The sequence below is a fragment of the Serinus canaria genome, chromosome 13, assembly GCF_022539315.1.
Source record: "Serinus canaria isolate serCan28SL12 chromosome 13, serCan2020, whole genome shotgun sequence".
Classification (NCBI taxonomy): Eukaryota; Metazoa; Chordata; class Aves; order Passeriformes; family Fringillidae; genus Serinus; species Serinus canaria.
In genome coordinates this window covers 14,124,168-14,140,142 of record NC_066327.1, presented here as the reverse complement: position 1 = coordinate 14,140,142, position 15,975 = coordinate 14,124,168, and the positions used below count along the sequence as shown (strand labels likewise).

The window sequence follows — 15,975 nt, the reverse complement described above, 5'->3', positions numbered from 1 at the left end:
CAGGTGTTTGGCAACCACCCCATCTCTAACCCGGCTAATGCTGCTGAATTGAGAGGCTGTGTCTTCTAAAGCACGGACCTACTGTTTTGATAAACACAAGTAATATTTCAGCTTACTAATACCATCCTTTTTCTTTCTTTCCTCTCTTATTCCCTGTTGTCGTCCTTTATCAGATCAGTCTTTTGTGGACTCTAGCAAGTACTCCACTGCAGGGTCTCTCCAGGGGCTGGCCTTCTCCTGAAGTACGTCACTCAATCTTCCCTTCCTTTTTGTCCTTTGTCAAAGTACACTTGTGCAGAAATCCTACTGAGAGCAAGTAGAGCGTTACAGAGCTTGGCACAAACCTTCCCTTTCAGAAATGGGAGATGCATTACAAACTAACAGCAGCGTTTTCCACTTTAACTCACACCAGGGCAAACATTAGTTTCCACTGATTAATGCACTCCTGTGCCAATTAATTCCAGAAAAGGCACAGGACCTTTTGGGAAGCCTATTGAACTGTTGGTATACAGGGGCTGCTCCTTTTCTGCATCCCTTCCCCTCTCATTGCAACTTCTCCAGCATTAGTGTCTAAATCCATTTGAAGGGCTGCTGCAGGCAAGGCAGTGACAGACAAAATCTTGCCAAACTGAGGGTGCTGCAAGCCCAGCACTGCCCCTCTCATTGTTTGGCTGAGTCTGTTTTACAACACTGTGCCTAAACCTCCCCATGTGGTTCCCTCACTGCACAGCCCTGTGCTGAGGGAGGCATTTTCATGCTTGCTTAGGTCCAGGGGCTTCCTTAAGCAGATGCAGCCAGCTGCCTCCAGCTGCCAGAGGTGGGAAATATTCCATGGTGTGCATCGTGCTTCCTCCAGACCTGAGATTTGTTTCCTTTCCATGAGCCTGTGCAAATTATCCAAAGGGCATCGAGTGGGGAATAAAATCCGTCCTTTTTTAAGCCAGGTTGAGGAGGAGGTGTGCAGAGCAGGATGGTTGCACAAACTCCACATGTCACTCAGCCTCTGGAAAGAGGAACAGTGGGCTTGAAGGCAAAATGCTGATAGCAGCCAAAAAAAAAAAAAAATCTATATGCAAGCAGAATGGAAGGAATTCATTCATAAAATCTTGGATCTATTGTGCCTGAAGAAAGCATTGACCTCAGCTCATGTTACACTGGTTAACTGGGAGGAGGAATCCTTCAAGGTGCACACACACACAGAGAAAAACTGTGCAGAAACTGTAAATTTACCAAGAACTAGTAAACAAAGCTTGGGTACCTTCAGTTAGGACTTTGTTAGAAATACAAACTGTGTCAGGAATAAGACAAAATGAAATTTTCAGGTAAACTACAGCATTTAGGAGATTTGTTTTTGGACATTAAAAAGAATGTGCTGACATGCTTCAAGTTTTAAAAGAAACAGCTAATAATATTTTCTATCTGAAATAAAAAAAGCTTAAAAAAAAAACCTTAAAAAAAAGCTTTTGGACATTTTAATGGTTTTTTTCCTCTCTTCACCTTGTCCCATCTTGTGGTGGATGGAGAGAAAAAAACAAGTAACAGGAGAAAGCTTTTTCAGGCACTGCTTCTCCTTTCACAAGACACAGAATTCTCAGATTCCATGTACTCAGTTATGAAAAGCAATTATGGAAGGAGCCAAGAGCACTGGGCACAAGTGGAGCTGTCTGATTGCCTCCTCATCGTGTCACCTCCACACCTGCAATGCCCAGAAACCACACAGATCTGAGCATTTCCCCTAATTTTTGTTTAGCAATTCAGTTTCCATAGTGGGAATGAGACACCAAGAGATGGTTCATTTCTAGGTCATCACTGAACTTCTTGGTGAGTTAGAGACACTCAGCCTTTGGTCCTGTGCCTCCTGACACCACCTGAGGCTTCGAATAATCACTCAGAGAGGCTCTGCCTGTTGTGCCTTAATGCTTAAATAAACAACCATGTATAAGGAGGCTGTCTTATCTCTCTTGGGCTTCTGGATACACCAGAAAGCAATCAAGCTTTCCTTATGTAGCTTAGATATCAGCAGAACTCACTAAAACAGCAGCCAGGCTTATCAGCTGTTCTCTTTGCCATGCAATTTTGTAAAACCCCAAACACATTATTTCTGTAATTTGCTGGCAGCAAATACAAATTAGTATATGATAGAAGAAATAAAGGCCATTGGTGAGAGCTCTTCTATTCTCTTCCCTCCCTTTTTGGAGCTGGTGGGATCTCATACCTACACTGTTTCCCACTGATATCTCTGTTTTCAGGATCAATAACAGGCTACAGCTGGGAGAATTTGCATGACTAGATGTAGCACTTATGGAATAAAAGTGGAGTGATCTAAATGAAGACTTGGAAAGAATGGAAATATCAAAGCTTTTAGGCAGAAAAGATATCATTTGCCTTGTAATTTAATTCAGAATTTCGGAGCTCTTCAAAAACGATGATGCTTTGAAAGAAGGAGCTAAGATCTGCCTCTGTGCCATTTGTTTCCAACAGCAAAAGGCTGATCTGTAACCATAGGGAAATGCCTAAATCACAAAGAGAGGAATTGCAATTATCTCACCTTTTTTGGGCTCCTACCCAGGGTAGACAGCTGTCCTGTCCCAAGAGACACAATTCTTGACTAATTATTGGTGAAATTGATTTGCTTCTGATGAATCTTTCAGGTTGAGTGTTGGAATAGTGTCGTGACATTTTCTGAAGAAAAGATACTTTTTCTAAAGGAAAGCAGGCCCTTGTCCTAGAGTCCTCTATGCCTCTCACTTAAGTGTCTTTCTGTAGGACTTTAGGCAACTTAACTCACCTTTCTATCCCTTTCCTCCTCACTTTTAGCTCCTTGAAGAGCCCTCCTGAGGGGGGACACAATCAGTACAGTGATTCCACACGATAAATCCCAATAATTGAAAAGCTGCTGCTCTGTGCCACCTCTGAGGGTGGCCTGTTGCAAACATGTTGGATGTGTTTTGCATTCTCTCCTTCTCCCCTCATTTTATTTCATTTAATCAGTGCAGTTTACTCGAGCTGTTCTCCCCTTGCTGATTAGACTTGTAATTCTTGCACATATGGTGGTGTTTGTGGAGAAAACATTTCCCTCCTCTCCCCCTCCAACCCCAAATCTGTGACTCTTTTACTTTGGCTCTGTTCTTATCAAATAATTGCAGCTGTAATTAAAGCACAATGAATCAGCACCAGTCACGGGGTTGAGTCCTTCCTTAAGAAATTACATGTCCAGATGTCTGGAATGGCAGGCAGCATTTAAATCATGTGCCTGGAAAGTGCTGCCAACCTGAAGGAGAATCTGTTTTCTGCCTTTTGGCAAATAACTGTACAACTGGCATTTTAGAGACACATTGTTTTTACAGTTCCCATTATAAACTTCCATGGCTACCCCCTGTAATGATGTGCCTGCTCACTCTGTGTCACTGGGACACTGGGGATGTTTGATCTGAACCCCCAAATAATGGAGAGAGATTGAGCTGGAGGTCAACTTTTGTGCAAAACTGTCCCTGAATGCTGAATTTTCATAAATGTCTGTCTGCTAAGAGAGGTGGTGGTTTCATAGAAAATGAGGTAGGAAGCATAATAAAGAAATGCTGATGATTCAGCTTAGCCAGCAGAAGAGGAAACATCCTGAATTAACATTCACCTATGACTCACCTGATGTAGTTGGTGGTGTCTGCTACAAGGGGAATAAGAAAGATGCTGGCCTGCAAACCCGGGAGTCAAGCATGTATTTCAATTTCAAAACTGGATTTGAGAGTTTAAGTCCTTTTCTGAGCTCCTGGAAATGCATCCCTGAGTCCCAGGGGTGAGCCCTGACCTTTGGGAGGACTGGCACAGGGGAATGACCCAGAGTGCCACTGAAGGGACAGCCCTGCAGGGCCATGCCAGGGGACTCCAGCTGCTTTCCCTAATTTGGTGCAAATACCTGCTTTGCTTTTTAAAGTAACAGAATGTGTGGCAATGGCTGGGTCCAGTCAAAGCTTCCTCAGCATTTGGGGATTTTGAAACTAAAAGCAGAAAAATGAGTTGCGGTCTGATACTGATATGGAGGAAGGACACTTTTTCTACAAGAAAATCAGTAATTTCAGTAAAGTCACTTGCAATTTGAATCATTTTCCAGTCAAAAGAAAACTTCTCATGATTTTCATGTACACAGTTGTCTTTTATGAGTGATATATATAAATTTAACTAAAAGTACATCTGGCTACATTGCTAGTAAATGTTTAAAGCTCTGAGAATTTTAAAAGTTGCTTAATAATGCAGAAAATTAACATTTCCCCCCTCTCTCTCTCCCTCTCTCTCCCCCCTCCCTTTCCTTCCAACAGCTATATCTGGCATGATTGTTCCCCCCATGTGAAAGAATTGCCTTGAAGAATTTTATTAATGAAGAGGTTGAATTCTGCTTCAGAGAGAATCTGATACAAGTCCCAGAGTGGAACTTTTTACTCAGGCCTTTTTAAAAATAAAAAAAGAAATAAAGAAGGATCTTACAATAACTGCAGATTTTTAAACAAAACAAAAATCACCATCCTTGCAAATACTGAAATTAACAATCCACAATTGCAAGGTGTTGATTCGAGTTGTCCATCCCAAATACCTGGGAGATATATTTATTGTATGCTGATTAAAAAAAAAAATCCACTTTTTTTTTTTTTTTTTTTTTTGGGGGTGGGGCCTTCCTTTTATTTCCTTCTGGTTTCTTGTGGGTTTTTTTTTAAGGCTTGATTTAACTCAACACCATTTGTCTTTTATAAATCATACAATTACACAAGGGACACTAGAGATGGAACTCCACATTTTTAATTTATGAATTTTATTTTTTTTTAAAGCTGTGTAAAGAAGAATAAAGTGGTGTCATTTACATACAAGCCTGTATGGGACAGAATAGAAGTGCCAGTTAGTTTTTCATAGAAGAATTATGGCCATTTAATTAAGGGTCGGCTCATATATGTTGCTTATCCAGTGGTGACTTGCTGATATGAAGCATTTTTAATGTTCTGATTAAAGAGATATCACTCCCTAAAAAGCTGATATTTTTGGATTATGAGGGTGGGGTGAGGGGTGGGATTAGTAACCTCTGTCTTTAATACCAAGCTGGAAAATTGTGCAAATCCCACAACAGGAAAAATTCATCCCAGAACACCAGGTTGGAAGGGGACCTTAAAGTCCAACTTTTCTTGGCAAAAAGCTGGTGGAAGGGAAGGGAAGGGTGGAAATATAAAAACTGTTTCCCCTGGAAGTGCAGACCCAGTGCCTGCAGATGCAATGCCAGACCTGCTGCAGGAGGTGAGCAGGGACCCCTCTCTTTTGGGGTGAAATCTCAGAGCCTGTGAACGCTCCCTTCTCCAGGCACAGCTCCCCTGGGCTCTGCCCTGTGGCACAGCCTGGGGGTGCCAGCCTGGCCCCTCTCCCCCTGCCCTGCAGGGCCTGCTGGGGCAGGAGGAGCTCAGCTTTGGGGGGTTTCACCCTCTCTCCACCCCAAACTCTCCTGGCCCCGCTCCACTGGCGCCGTTCCTGTATCAGCCGACCCTCCCGGTTCGTTCCGCGCCCTCTCCAGGACAGGGATCTGCTTTGAGTAGTGAACCACGACTTTGGGCTGGGGCTTTCCAATCAAACCATAGCTTCTGTTTTACCACAAACAAATTTTGCTATCATTATCTGGGAAGTGTTCTTAAAAATTATTAGTCAAAGAGGCAGCAAAGCTCTGAAGATGCATTACCTGATATTTTTTCTTTGCTGTTGTGTTTTGTATGTAGTTATAAATACTGTAGATTTTTTGTGATTTTTTGCCAAAGTTGTTGTTCTATTTATACATTTTAATGTCTTAAGACGGTTTTTCAATATCACAAAAAAAAAAAAAAAAGAATTTTACTGCATATTTTGCAAAAAGAGCTCACTACCTTTAGCTTGCACATACTTGCAAATTAATTAAAGAAAAAAAAAGCTTTTTGTTTCTGTTTTTTGTTTGTTTGTTTTTCGGGGGATTTTGTAAAATATCCATATAAATAATGTATTTATCTTTGGAATTTGTACATTGCTTTTTGTCCCCTACAAGTTTATTTTATTGTGTATGTTTGCTATGTGAAAAGTGCTGATTTGTTTGGTCATTCACCGTTGTATTAGCTGTTTAAATGTGATTTTAATACATTTCATTTATAGGGTTGTTTTTTTTAGTATTGTTTAAAACCATGCTTCCATTTTTTTTTTAATTTCCACCCAAAAGCCATTGTCTATTTTTGTATTATTTGTAAGTTAAGAAGTTTTTTCCAATATATGGCAAAAAGTAGCATATTATTCTTGTAGCATTTAGTTATGTAGATTTAAAAAAAAAATGTATCCTTTGCTTTTGAGGCTTAACAAAAACTAATGCTGTTTTACTCTATTAATATGCATGGGATTTCTCCTCTTTGGAGTGACGCATTTTTGTGCATTAAATATGGGGAGAAACTTCATAGAACTCAATGAAAATACTTTCTTTCTTAAGTCTGCTTGTATATTTCTCTGTCTTTCACATAAATATAAACCAGCAGATTGGATGCCTTAACAATGCAAATCATATTCATTTCACTTGTACATTGTACTGTGCACCAGAACTGTCAATCATCACTAACATTCTAAGAAAAAAAAAAAGGAATTGAAAAGCACAAAAGAACTGTTTTGTTACCTTAAAACAATATAACTTTTTTCTAGTCGAGCAAGAAATCATTTACAACGATGCTGCAACTGTGCATGCTTCCTGTATGAATTTTGCAATGGTTTTCACTAGAATGTCACAGTGTGATCTTTGGGGGGAAGGGAAAAAACAACAGGAATTTTTTTTTTTTTTCATGGTGAGAAAATAAAAGAAGAGAAAACTGGAAAAAATGTGAGAGACATCAGTTTATTGCTTCTCTGTATTCCAAGTGATTATTCAAATTCACATAATAAGCAACAGCATGACAATGTAATCAAATTTAAAGCCATATTTTGTCCAGTGACACCGTTGATTACTCTTGTAGAGCTCCACTCAGTCCTTGCAGTTCTGACACCACTTTAGCCACATTTGTAGTCTCTACTCCAGTGTCCAAAGAGCCTTTGACAATGTGCATAATTCCATTCTTTAGCAGCTATTTATCATGATCCGATGAATGAGAATTTGTCTAAAATCTCCCTGCACCACCCTTTGTCTTTTACAAAGTAAAAGATGCAGCTGTTTACAGAATATGGCTTTAAGTGGAAACATTCAGATTTCAGTTTTAAGCAGGTGAAGCTTCACAATGACTGGATTGCATAAAGTAATGCCTATTTCCTCACAGTTGTACTAGGATGCAGCTAAAATGAAGTCATCTCTGAAACTACTAACCTTTCACCTTCTTATCTAAATCTTTTTGAATAGACACACACACTGTACAGTTCTATTGTTAGAGAAACTAACTACTGTAGAGATTGTTATAATTTTTTTGCAGAAATTCAAGCTGTAAAAACTTTTCAACTTTCACAATATTTAATTAAAGTTACTTCCTGTCTGTGAATACAGCTCCTAGTTGTGTGTTTATTTTTCTGCCTCTGCTAGTCAGTAGATGAGAAAAAAAAGAATATAGAAGCCAGAGGCTACTGAATTGTCTTCCTGAAATTAAGGAGAGACAGGAATTCATGGAATTACACAGTGAAACGTGGGGAATGCTGGTGCACTGAAATGCCTTTCTCTCTGTCTCTACTGGATTTCAAAGGATCCTCACTCAGAATTCTGAATGTTCATCCTGTTAATCTCATTCTTTCCATTGTTTCACAGTATTGTTTGCCTGTAGGACCAACATATATTTTCTAGTGGATTTCAGGGGCACATTTAGCTTCAGGTGCTCAGTTGCAAGAGCTGTCTCTCTCTAAACACAGTGATCAAGGAGCACCAGGCACACCCTACCCTGTGCCAGAGACCCAGGGAGTTGGGGTTTTTAGCTGGGGATTATTTCAGTCAATAGCAGCATGTCCAGGTGTCCAGTGACTGCTCAAGGCCAGCTCCAGGAACTGCATCTGCCTCTGCTGAGCTCCTCGACCCTACAGAGGGTTCCCATTCTTCTACCCTCCCTAAATCCATCAGCTGCTAGATTGGTTCCAGGCATTCTGTTTCACCCTCTGACAGGGGAACTTCACCTCTGGCATATGGAGGGCTGACATGCTGGCACTTAATTTCTCTGTCATACAAAGAAAGCACCAGACCTAATGCAAGGCTCCCAGGAAGGAATAGGAACGCTGGGTGTTTCAGTTTGAATTAAAATTTACTTTGAAAAATGAAGGTGCTAAAACACAAGCAGCTGGAAGTGGCTTCTTGCAACGTGAAGTGTTGGGTATCTCTTAAATGTGAGCAGATCCACTCCAGGAGTTGTTAGAGAAAGGAGAGATGTTGGCAAAATCAGCCCCCAAATGTGTTTATTCTGTCAGCACAAGAGATCTGTTTTTTCTGTCTGAGATAATTCTCCTGGTTCTCTTTCAAATGGTGTGAATATTGGCAGCTCCCACTGCAGCTGAGGGCTCTGTGAGTGCTCAGCTCTCTACAAAGATGTTGGGTCAGTGGATCTGAAAAGCAGCTGAGGGATTAAACTCAGGATGCAGGATAACCTGTAACAGGTGCAGCAGAACAAGAGCTCTGCTTCAGCCTTTTGGACCCAGAGACAATGGATTTGTTTGAAATTTAAATTGAGTCACATTTCACAAGAAAGGGGGGTTAGGATGGCAGGAGGCTGCTGAGCTCAGAGGCTGGGGACTCTGCTGGGCAGCCCCAGGGGTGTCTGACAGTCCAAAGTGAGCTCAGCTGGGGGACAGAGCTGTGATTGAGGTTCTGGTGCCAGAAGAAAACCCTCTGAAGCCCAAAGGATGAGGACCTGGTGCTGGGTGCACATCCAGGTGTGGCTGAGTGAGATCTGTGGTCCATGGTGGGTCCTGTGCCCAAAGGGAGGGGACTGTCATCTGTCACCACACAGGGACATGTGACATTGGCTGTATAATGATGTGCCTCACTGCTACCCCCTGGCCTAGTGGCCTCTTTCATTAGTCAGCCACTCTAGAAGTCCTTTTGACTGAATGCTCTGCCCTGGCTGTGGGATTGGCTGTAATTTTGTGGGGGCATCTCTCTAATTTTTTATTAAAGAAACCTTGGCAAGAAGAGATGCCCTCACTGTTTCTTTCCTGGCCTTGTCTGTCTGTCTGCTCATTCCCCTCAGAGTCTCTCTAGACTCTTGCCACAGTCATGTTGTGTAATGATGTATTTAACTCTGCTTAACACCACAGCCCCTGTATCTTCTGTCATGGCATGAGGCAGCTGAAGACACATTTGATGTTGATTTCCTTGATTCCTGACAACATTCACTTGATTTCCTGATCTCCTCCCTGTTTACTGCCCCTTGCTCCCCAGTAATCCCACAAATATTCCCAATATTCTGCTGCTGTGCTGCAGATGGGCTGCAGCCTCCCACTGAGGCCCTGGCCCCAGCTCTTGCTCCAAACTCCTTCAATTCCACAGGACAGAAGATTTGGGAAGTGCTTCAGCAAAAACCACATTCCCCATCCACAGCAGCATTACAGAAGCTTCACTGGCTTCTCCTTCTCCCTTCACAACCACAATTATCACTGCACTAATAAAATGTGCAGATCCCAACAGTGAATATTGAAAGCCCACTAAATGCAATAGGGTCACATCTCAGAGGTGCTGAGCACCTGACACTGAGTTCCTTGAGACCCTTGGTCAGCTGGTCACTGCCTCCTTGCCCACCCACCTGTTGTACTCACACCCTCCTGTCCTTTGCCACCTCCTGCCTGTCCCAGCACCATTGTCTCCATGAAATAATGAATATTTGGGCCCCATCTGACATCTCTGTTTCCTCTACTTCCCAGCAGGTGCTGGCTCTGCCATCCCTTTCCCCAGCAGCTAATGCTGATATTTCAGTAGCAGAGATCAGGTCAATATTTCAGATAAATAAGTAACAGCTCCAACTCCACAGCCCTCTTCACTCTCCCTCCCCTTGGTGCCCTTGAGGAGAGAGCTAGCCCAGAGCTTATGGCACTGCTCCAACGTGATGGGCAGGCCATGAGAAAGAGCTTAGAGAACTTAAATAAAGTAATTCCAGGACATGAATGCCTATGACTACCCAGGTCACAGCCTAACAGCAGGGACTGCAGTTCTAGGTGCCTTTTTCTAATGTGGGCCTACAACAGGAATAGCAAATACAGCGGCCTAACACAAATTCCCCCCCCCTATTTTCAATGAAAAGCCCAAATTTCATCACCAGTGTGTATGTACACCTGAAGAACTCAATGTAAAAAATATTTAGATGATTATTTAACACTTCCCTGAAACATAACATAAACTCTGTTCTATATGGGCCCATCCAACTTAACTCTGCTTTGTGTAAGGGAATGAAATTGTTCCCTTTTTTTCATTAAATAATATGAATCCCCAAGTTTCCCACATTCATTCATGTCAAAATGTATCTTGTACTGTGAGCCCTTAGAAAAGTTTAAGCAGGTTTGGAAGGCTCTGACAATGCCATGGTGGTTCACTGCAGCCTGGCAGCTCTCAGCCAAGGGCATGAGAAAGGGAAGGGCTGATGGTGCTGTAGGTCTGCACAAGGGGCTCAGTTATCTGGCTGAGGATAACTCAGGGTAAATTCACCACTGAGGATGCCTCTGTAGGGGGGCAGCACTCAGAGCAGACCTTAGCACAGGAGGCACAAAAACGCAGCAGTGTTGGTGCCCCTGCCTGTGCTCAGGTGGGAAACTCGAGAGCCATGGAAGCAAGGCCCAAGGTGACCCTGGTCATAAAAGTTGACTTTTCTGCAGAGTCCAGAGAAAAAGGGAGCACAAACATTTCATTTCCACTCTGTGCCAGACCCCCACGGTGCCCCCAGCTTTGCAGGGTCCTGCCAGGGCAGGGCTCTGCCTTCTGCCCCTTTTCCAGGGAGCTTTGCTCACACTGCTCACCAGCCTGCCCCAGGCACTGCCTCGCTCCCCCACCTCACCCCCATTGACTTTGCCTTCAACCTCTGCTGCATCATTGCCTTCTCCTGAGGGTTCCCTATTTATACAGAGGGGAAAATGCTGTTGCTGGGACTGGAAATATTTTGTTACCTTTTTCTGCTTAAGTGCGAGGCATTTTTATCTGTGATCTCTGGAGACTTATGCTACAGTGGGACTGATTTTATCCACTTACTCAATGCACTTTAGTTCAATAATGATTACAGAACTTCTACATAATATATTAGGTATAGCTGATTTCCCAGGGTTTGTAGCCCTCCATCTCCCCAAGCATTTAAAAAGGAATCTCTCTGTGATGGGGATGTTATGAATGATACACTCCTCGACAGTCATGATGTAAAAGTGAGAGCAGCAGTGGGCCAGGCAGGCAGAGGCAGGCACTCAGCTGGAAAATGCCAAAGCCTGTGGATAATGCAAGCCAAGAGCAATGGCTTGCTTTGTTCATTTCATCACTGGTCCTTAGGGCAGTCTAGTTCAGGCAACCCAAAATTTTCTCTCCATCACCTTAACACAGTCTGAGACTTTTGGCAATTCACTGGCTCCACTGCAGGGCTGGGGTGACCTGGTCTCTACTTCTCACTCACCTTCTTTTTGTTTTTAACTACAAGTTGAGCTTTTCTGCCAGCCCTGAGGTGCCTGAGGGATTGCAGAAAGCCTGTACATTTGTTTTCTTCAACAGCAGAAGCGTTTGTGGTCACAGCCCCCTGCACACCTGAGGTTACACCTTGTGCCCAGACCTGGTTCTCAGCTTTCCTCAGCCTGAGAGGCTTTCTAGGCACATTTCCCCATCACAGAGATTGGAATACTGCTCCATTCTCTGCTATCCCAGCTGTTAATAATCCTCTGTCTGTGTGTTCTCCACCTGCCCTCCCTGGCCTGGCTGCTCAGCACCCTGATGGCAGAGAGCATCCAGCTTCTCTCCATAAAGCCCAATCCTGCCTCATCCAAAGCCCTTTCATTTGCCCCAGGGAGTTTTCTACACTGGATCAACCACCTTGAGCCACCTTGCTCATCTTTCTGTCACCAGCCTCCCCAGTCAGTGGTGATGGTGCTCTTTTTTTTTAAATAAAAGCCCAGTTTTAATCCATTTTCTGACAATATCTCCATTTCAGTAACACCTTTGAGCAGTGAGTTCCACAGGTTCATTGCTGGAGTTCCTCCTTGTGCACTGGGGCTGCTGCAGACCTGCAGGGATGGGGACAGGGGTGGCTGGGAATGCTCCTGCCCCTGGCCCAGAGGGGCAGCTGCCATCACTGCCTCAGCCCCTGACTGATGGCAGGAAACAGCAACAGGAAAGTTGCTACCAGCTAACAGCTGTTTCAACAGTTTTAATCACAGGGTGAGCTGCGAGATAAATAAATAAATAAAGCCCACGAAGTGACAAAACAAATGGCCTGGTACTGGAGACAGATTTGAAGCTTCTGGCTGCCTTTGCAGGAGAGCAGCCTGTGAGCTCTCACCCTCCCTCCCCCAAATAATTAATTTATCACTTAGCAGTGCTGTGGCTCTGCAGAAGGCACTTGGAGACAGCGTTTGAAGGTGAACTGCAGCCCTCTGGAGGGGCCCCTGGGGCTGGGCAAAGAGGCAGCTGAGCTCTGGAGCCCACAGGTGATGGCAGGGGGATTTATATCAACCTGCTCGAGCTACCATGAGCCAGCACGAGCTATTTTGTTCTGCCATCACAAATCACTGTTATGCCCTTTCTGCCTTAAACACTATGGATCAGCTATAACAACACTTGATATTTATTTTATTTCAACTATCACTCTGATTTGTCAGGTGTATTTTTTATGCACAGCAGGTGTACCCTAATGGGGTTAGGGAATAAACAGCAAATTGATGGGCTTACACACCCATTAGCTAATGGGTTACTAAGCAAAAGGGACTCTGTTTAACCCCACTGCACTTAGCCCACTGCTAGGAGGAATGTTAAAGACTATAAGCTAACACTCAAATGTCTCTCCATGGACCCAGGGGAAGAGAGCTCAAACTTTAATGCATCTCTCTTGATAGGCAGGTGAATGAATGTGGCTATCATTATGCAATCACACAGCTGTGGAACTATTTATCAGCCACACATCATGCCCCTGAACCCTGCGTGCTCCCGTCCCACTGCACTGCCAGCCTGGCCCTGAGGGGCACAGAGAGGGTTAAGGAGGATGAATTCCCCCAGACAGGAGCTTCCCACATCCCACTTGCACAGCACACGCAGAAAACACAGAGCTGCCACTGGGACCCCAGCACTACACACCTTGTTCTGAGCTTTTTTTTGTGCAAAGGCCTTGTGTCAACACCAGCTTTAATCAGTTATTCCAAGATAGATGTGCCTCGTTAGCATCAGAACAATGCAATTACTTCCCCTCCTCCCCTCTCTCCAAATCCTGGGGTTTTATTGGCCTATTAATGGTTTGATTTGTTGTTGGTAGAAACAAGAAGGATTCCAACTCATTGATCATATTATCCTACGGATATCCAGCAGAATAAATAAATGGGATAATAAAACCCAAACCACCCGCTCAAAGGTTACGTTTTCTCAATCCTTTAGTGTTCTGCATCATAGTTTATGTTCCCTTTCAACCACAAATACACCATTCAGTGCAGTACATGACAGCCAAAAAAGGCCTCTAATGTTAAAGGTTATATTTGCAATCTTTTGCCATCTTTCTCACGTGGATACAAGTCACGCTGATCCTGCTGCCCACAAATGCAATAAGGAACAACCCTCTGACACAGGTGGTATAATCAAAAGCCAATTCAAAAGGAGCCTTCTGTAAATATCAACTGGATCCAGGCATATGCATGCTTGGCTTGAAGCACCAGGAGAGTCCTGCTGACTTCAATGGGGAGGCTCCTGTGTTTGAAGGGAAGGAGGTGCATGCGTGATGGAGGGGTGAAGGTCGAGGAATGAAAAGCCAGGAGAGAATATAGTTTTGTGTTGCTTTTCTCTGAGCAGTGACACAAAACCTCACAGCCAGGGGGAAGCTCAGGTCCTTTCACACTCCTTTGTGGCTGCCTGTTCCTGGGGTGCTTTCAGGTGTCCCTTGCATTTAGCTCTGGAGCCTGTTGGGGCTGTGGGGCTGCCCAGACAGTGCCTGGGGGATGTGGAGTGCCTGTAGCAGACTGAGGGGATGGGGCCCTGCTCATGCCACTGGGCTCTCTGGGCTTTGCCTTGTTGCCAGTTCCTTCCTGGACAAGGAAAGTGCTTCAGGCACCTGGCAGACTAACAGCTGGACTCTTCAGCTCAGTTAAAAATGCTGCTTCAGGAACTGCCACGGGTACAGAGGTGGAGACAGGAGACATTGGGACTCCAATGTGATCAAAATGACAGCTCGGGTCCCTCCTTATTCTAGGGAGTAGTGGTCAAGCAGAAATCTGCTGATGCCCACTGGAAGGTGAACTGCTCTGTTTCCAGCTCCAAATGAAGCTCCACAAGTGTGGAGTGGTTCAGGTGAGGCATGGATACAACATTAGGTTGTAGACTGTGTTGGAGACAATTTAATTTATGTTTGAACTCCTCAGCATCAGTCTAAAAGGCTGCAGCAGCATAGCAACAAGCTCGTTAATTACTGAGCAATTATTTCACTCAACTTTTAGACCGAGGGGATACCCAAAATATCCGCATCTGTTTCATTTTGAGTTCTTATTGTTCCTTCCATGCTGTAGCTGAGGTTATTTTGCAGCAGCTGTCAGTCATAGCAGTAACAACTTCCACAGCAGCAGCAGCAGCAGCTTCCATTTGGCAAGCTCAGTGCACAGAAAGGGCTGTGATAGAGTGGAAAGGGTTTCTTTCTTAATATCCTCTTCCCCTAGGATAGACTATTTTGCCCTCTCCAGCAGAACATGCTTGGATCACACTGCAGAGTTTCTGACTGCTGCTTTTAAACAGGTATATCTGTTTGTTTCTATCAACACATTTCAGCTCCTCTGGCATGCTGTCTCTGCAGCTCTAATAGAGACACTTCACATGTAATAGGGTCACAGAGTGATCCTCACGTTCACTTCCATTCTATCACCATGTTAAATTGAAACAATGTGTGTGCATCAGATTTCTGCAGTGCAGGGAAGCTGCAGCATCTACAAGTTTTGTGGTGTGATGAAACTAATGATTTGGATTTTATTTTCTTGGTACCACACTCAGCTGGTAAACTCTTGAAAATGCACCTTGCCTCATTTTCTCTCTCTCTTTTTACCTCTCAAGAGCTTTCACCAACAGATCTACTTTCATGCTGGGAAAAAAAAAAAGTAATTCTATCAGTAATTTATGGAAATTAGAAAACTGATTAGCATAAAGCTTCTACTTGTGATAGTGGGGTTACAAAAGTGGGTTGATAGGTAAAAATGATCTCCTTAGTGATAATTAACTTTGATCTCTTAAATAACTGTTAACTTTCATAAAGAAGGAGAGTACAAATGACATTTGCATCATGGCAACTGTAAAAAGGCAGAACATAACTTTCATTGGAGATTACATGATAAGCTCTGTTCTCACAGAAAATATACTCTCAAAGCAAAATGACATGAATTGTCAGGCACTGTTGGGTTTGTTCTTATATCCTGTGCTGCCCTGAGTGCACTGGGATGAGACATTGCAGATGCTTGTGTGAACAGCTCTGCACAGCCATGTAAATGATATGTATTTATCTACAAGGAAATGACAATGCACGCTCTGCTTAGCACTTCTATGGCACCATTCATCCAAGGACTCCCAAGTCCTTTCTAAACATTAATTCATTCTGACTACTCTGTGGCTGTGAGGAAAGTAAATATTAGTCTTATTGCAGTATTATTGGAAATGGAGAGACACAGCAGCTAAGAGACTCACTCAAGGTCAGCAGATTACAGCTGCAGTGCTGAGCCTCTGGGGGTGTGTGCAGGGCTGGCCTCCAGGCGCAGCACTGGGCAGCAGAACTTCCCTCCCTGAGCCCTGCTCCAGGGATGGCTTGGAAATTCTCCCACCAATATTTGTTTCTGAACAATTTC

At 43.6% G+C, this 15,975-nt stretch overlaps 1 protein-coding gene across 7 annotated transcripts in view; it reads left to right on the top strand.

Moving 5' to 3' along the window:
* Positions 1 to 7,503, top strand: part of EBF1 (EBF transcription factor 1) — a 268,614-nt gene extending 261,111 nt beyond the window's left edge. For 4 of the 7 annotated variants that reach the window (XM_009091498.4, XM_018915531.3, XM_009091497.4 and 1 more), the window contains exon 16: positions 4,314 to 7,503. In XM_009091498.4, coding sequence (XP_009089746.2) covers positions 4,314 to 4,345 — 32 coding nt within the window. In that variant the 3' untranslated portion in view covers positions 4,346 to 7,503. Of the gene's footprint in view, positions 1 to 173; positions 4,290 to 4,313 lie in introns of those variants that run through there. The other 3 variants (XM_050979651.1, XM_050979649.1, XM_050979650.1) reach the window with 1 other exon arrangement.
* Positions 7,504 to 15,975: the final 8,472 nt, after the last annotated feature.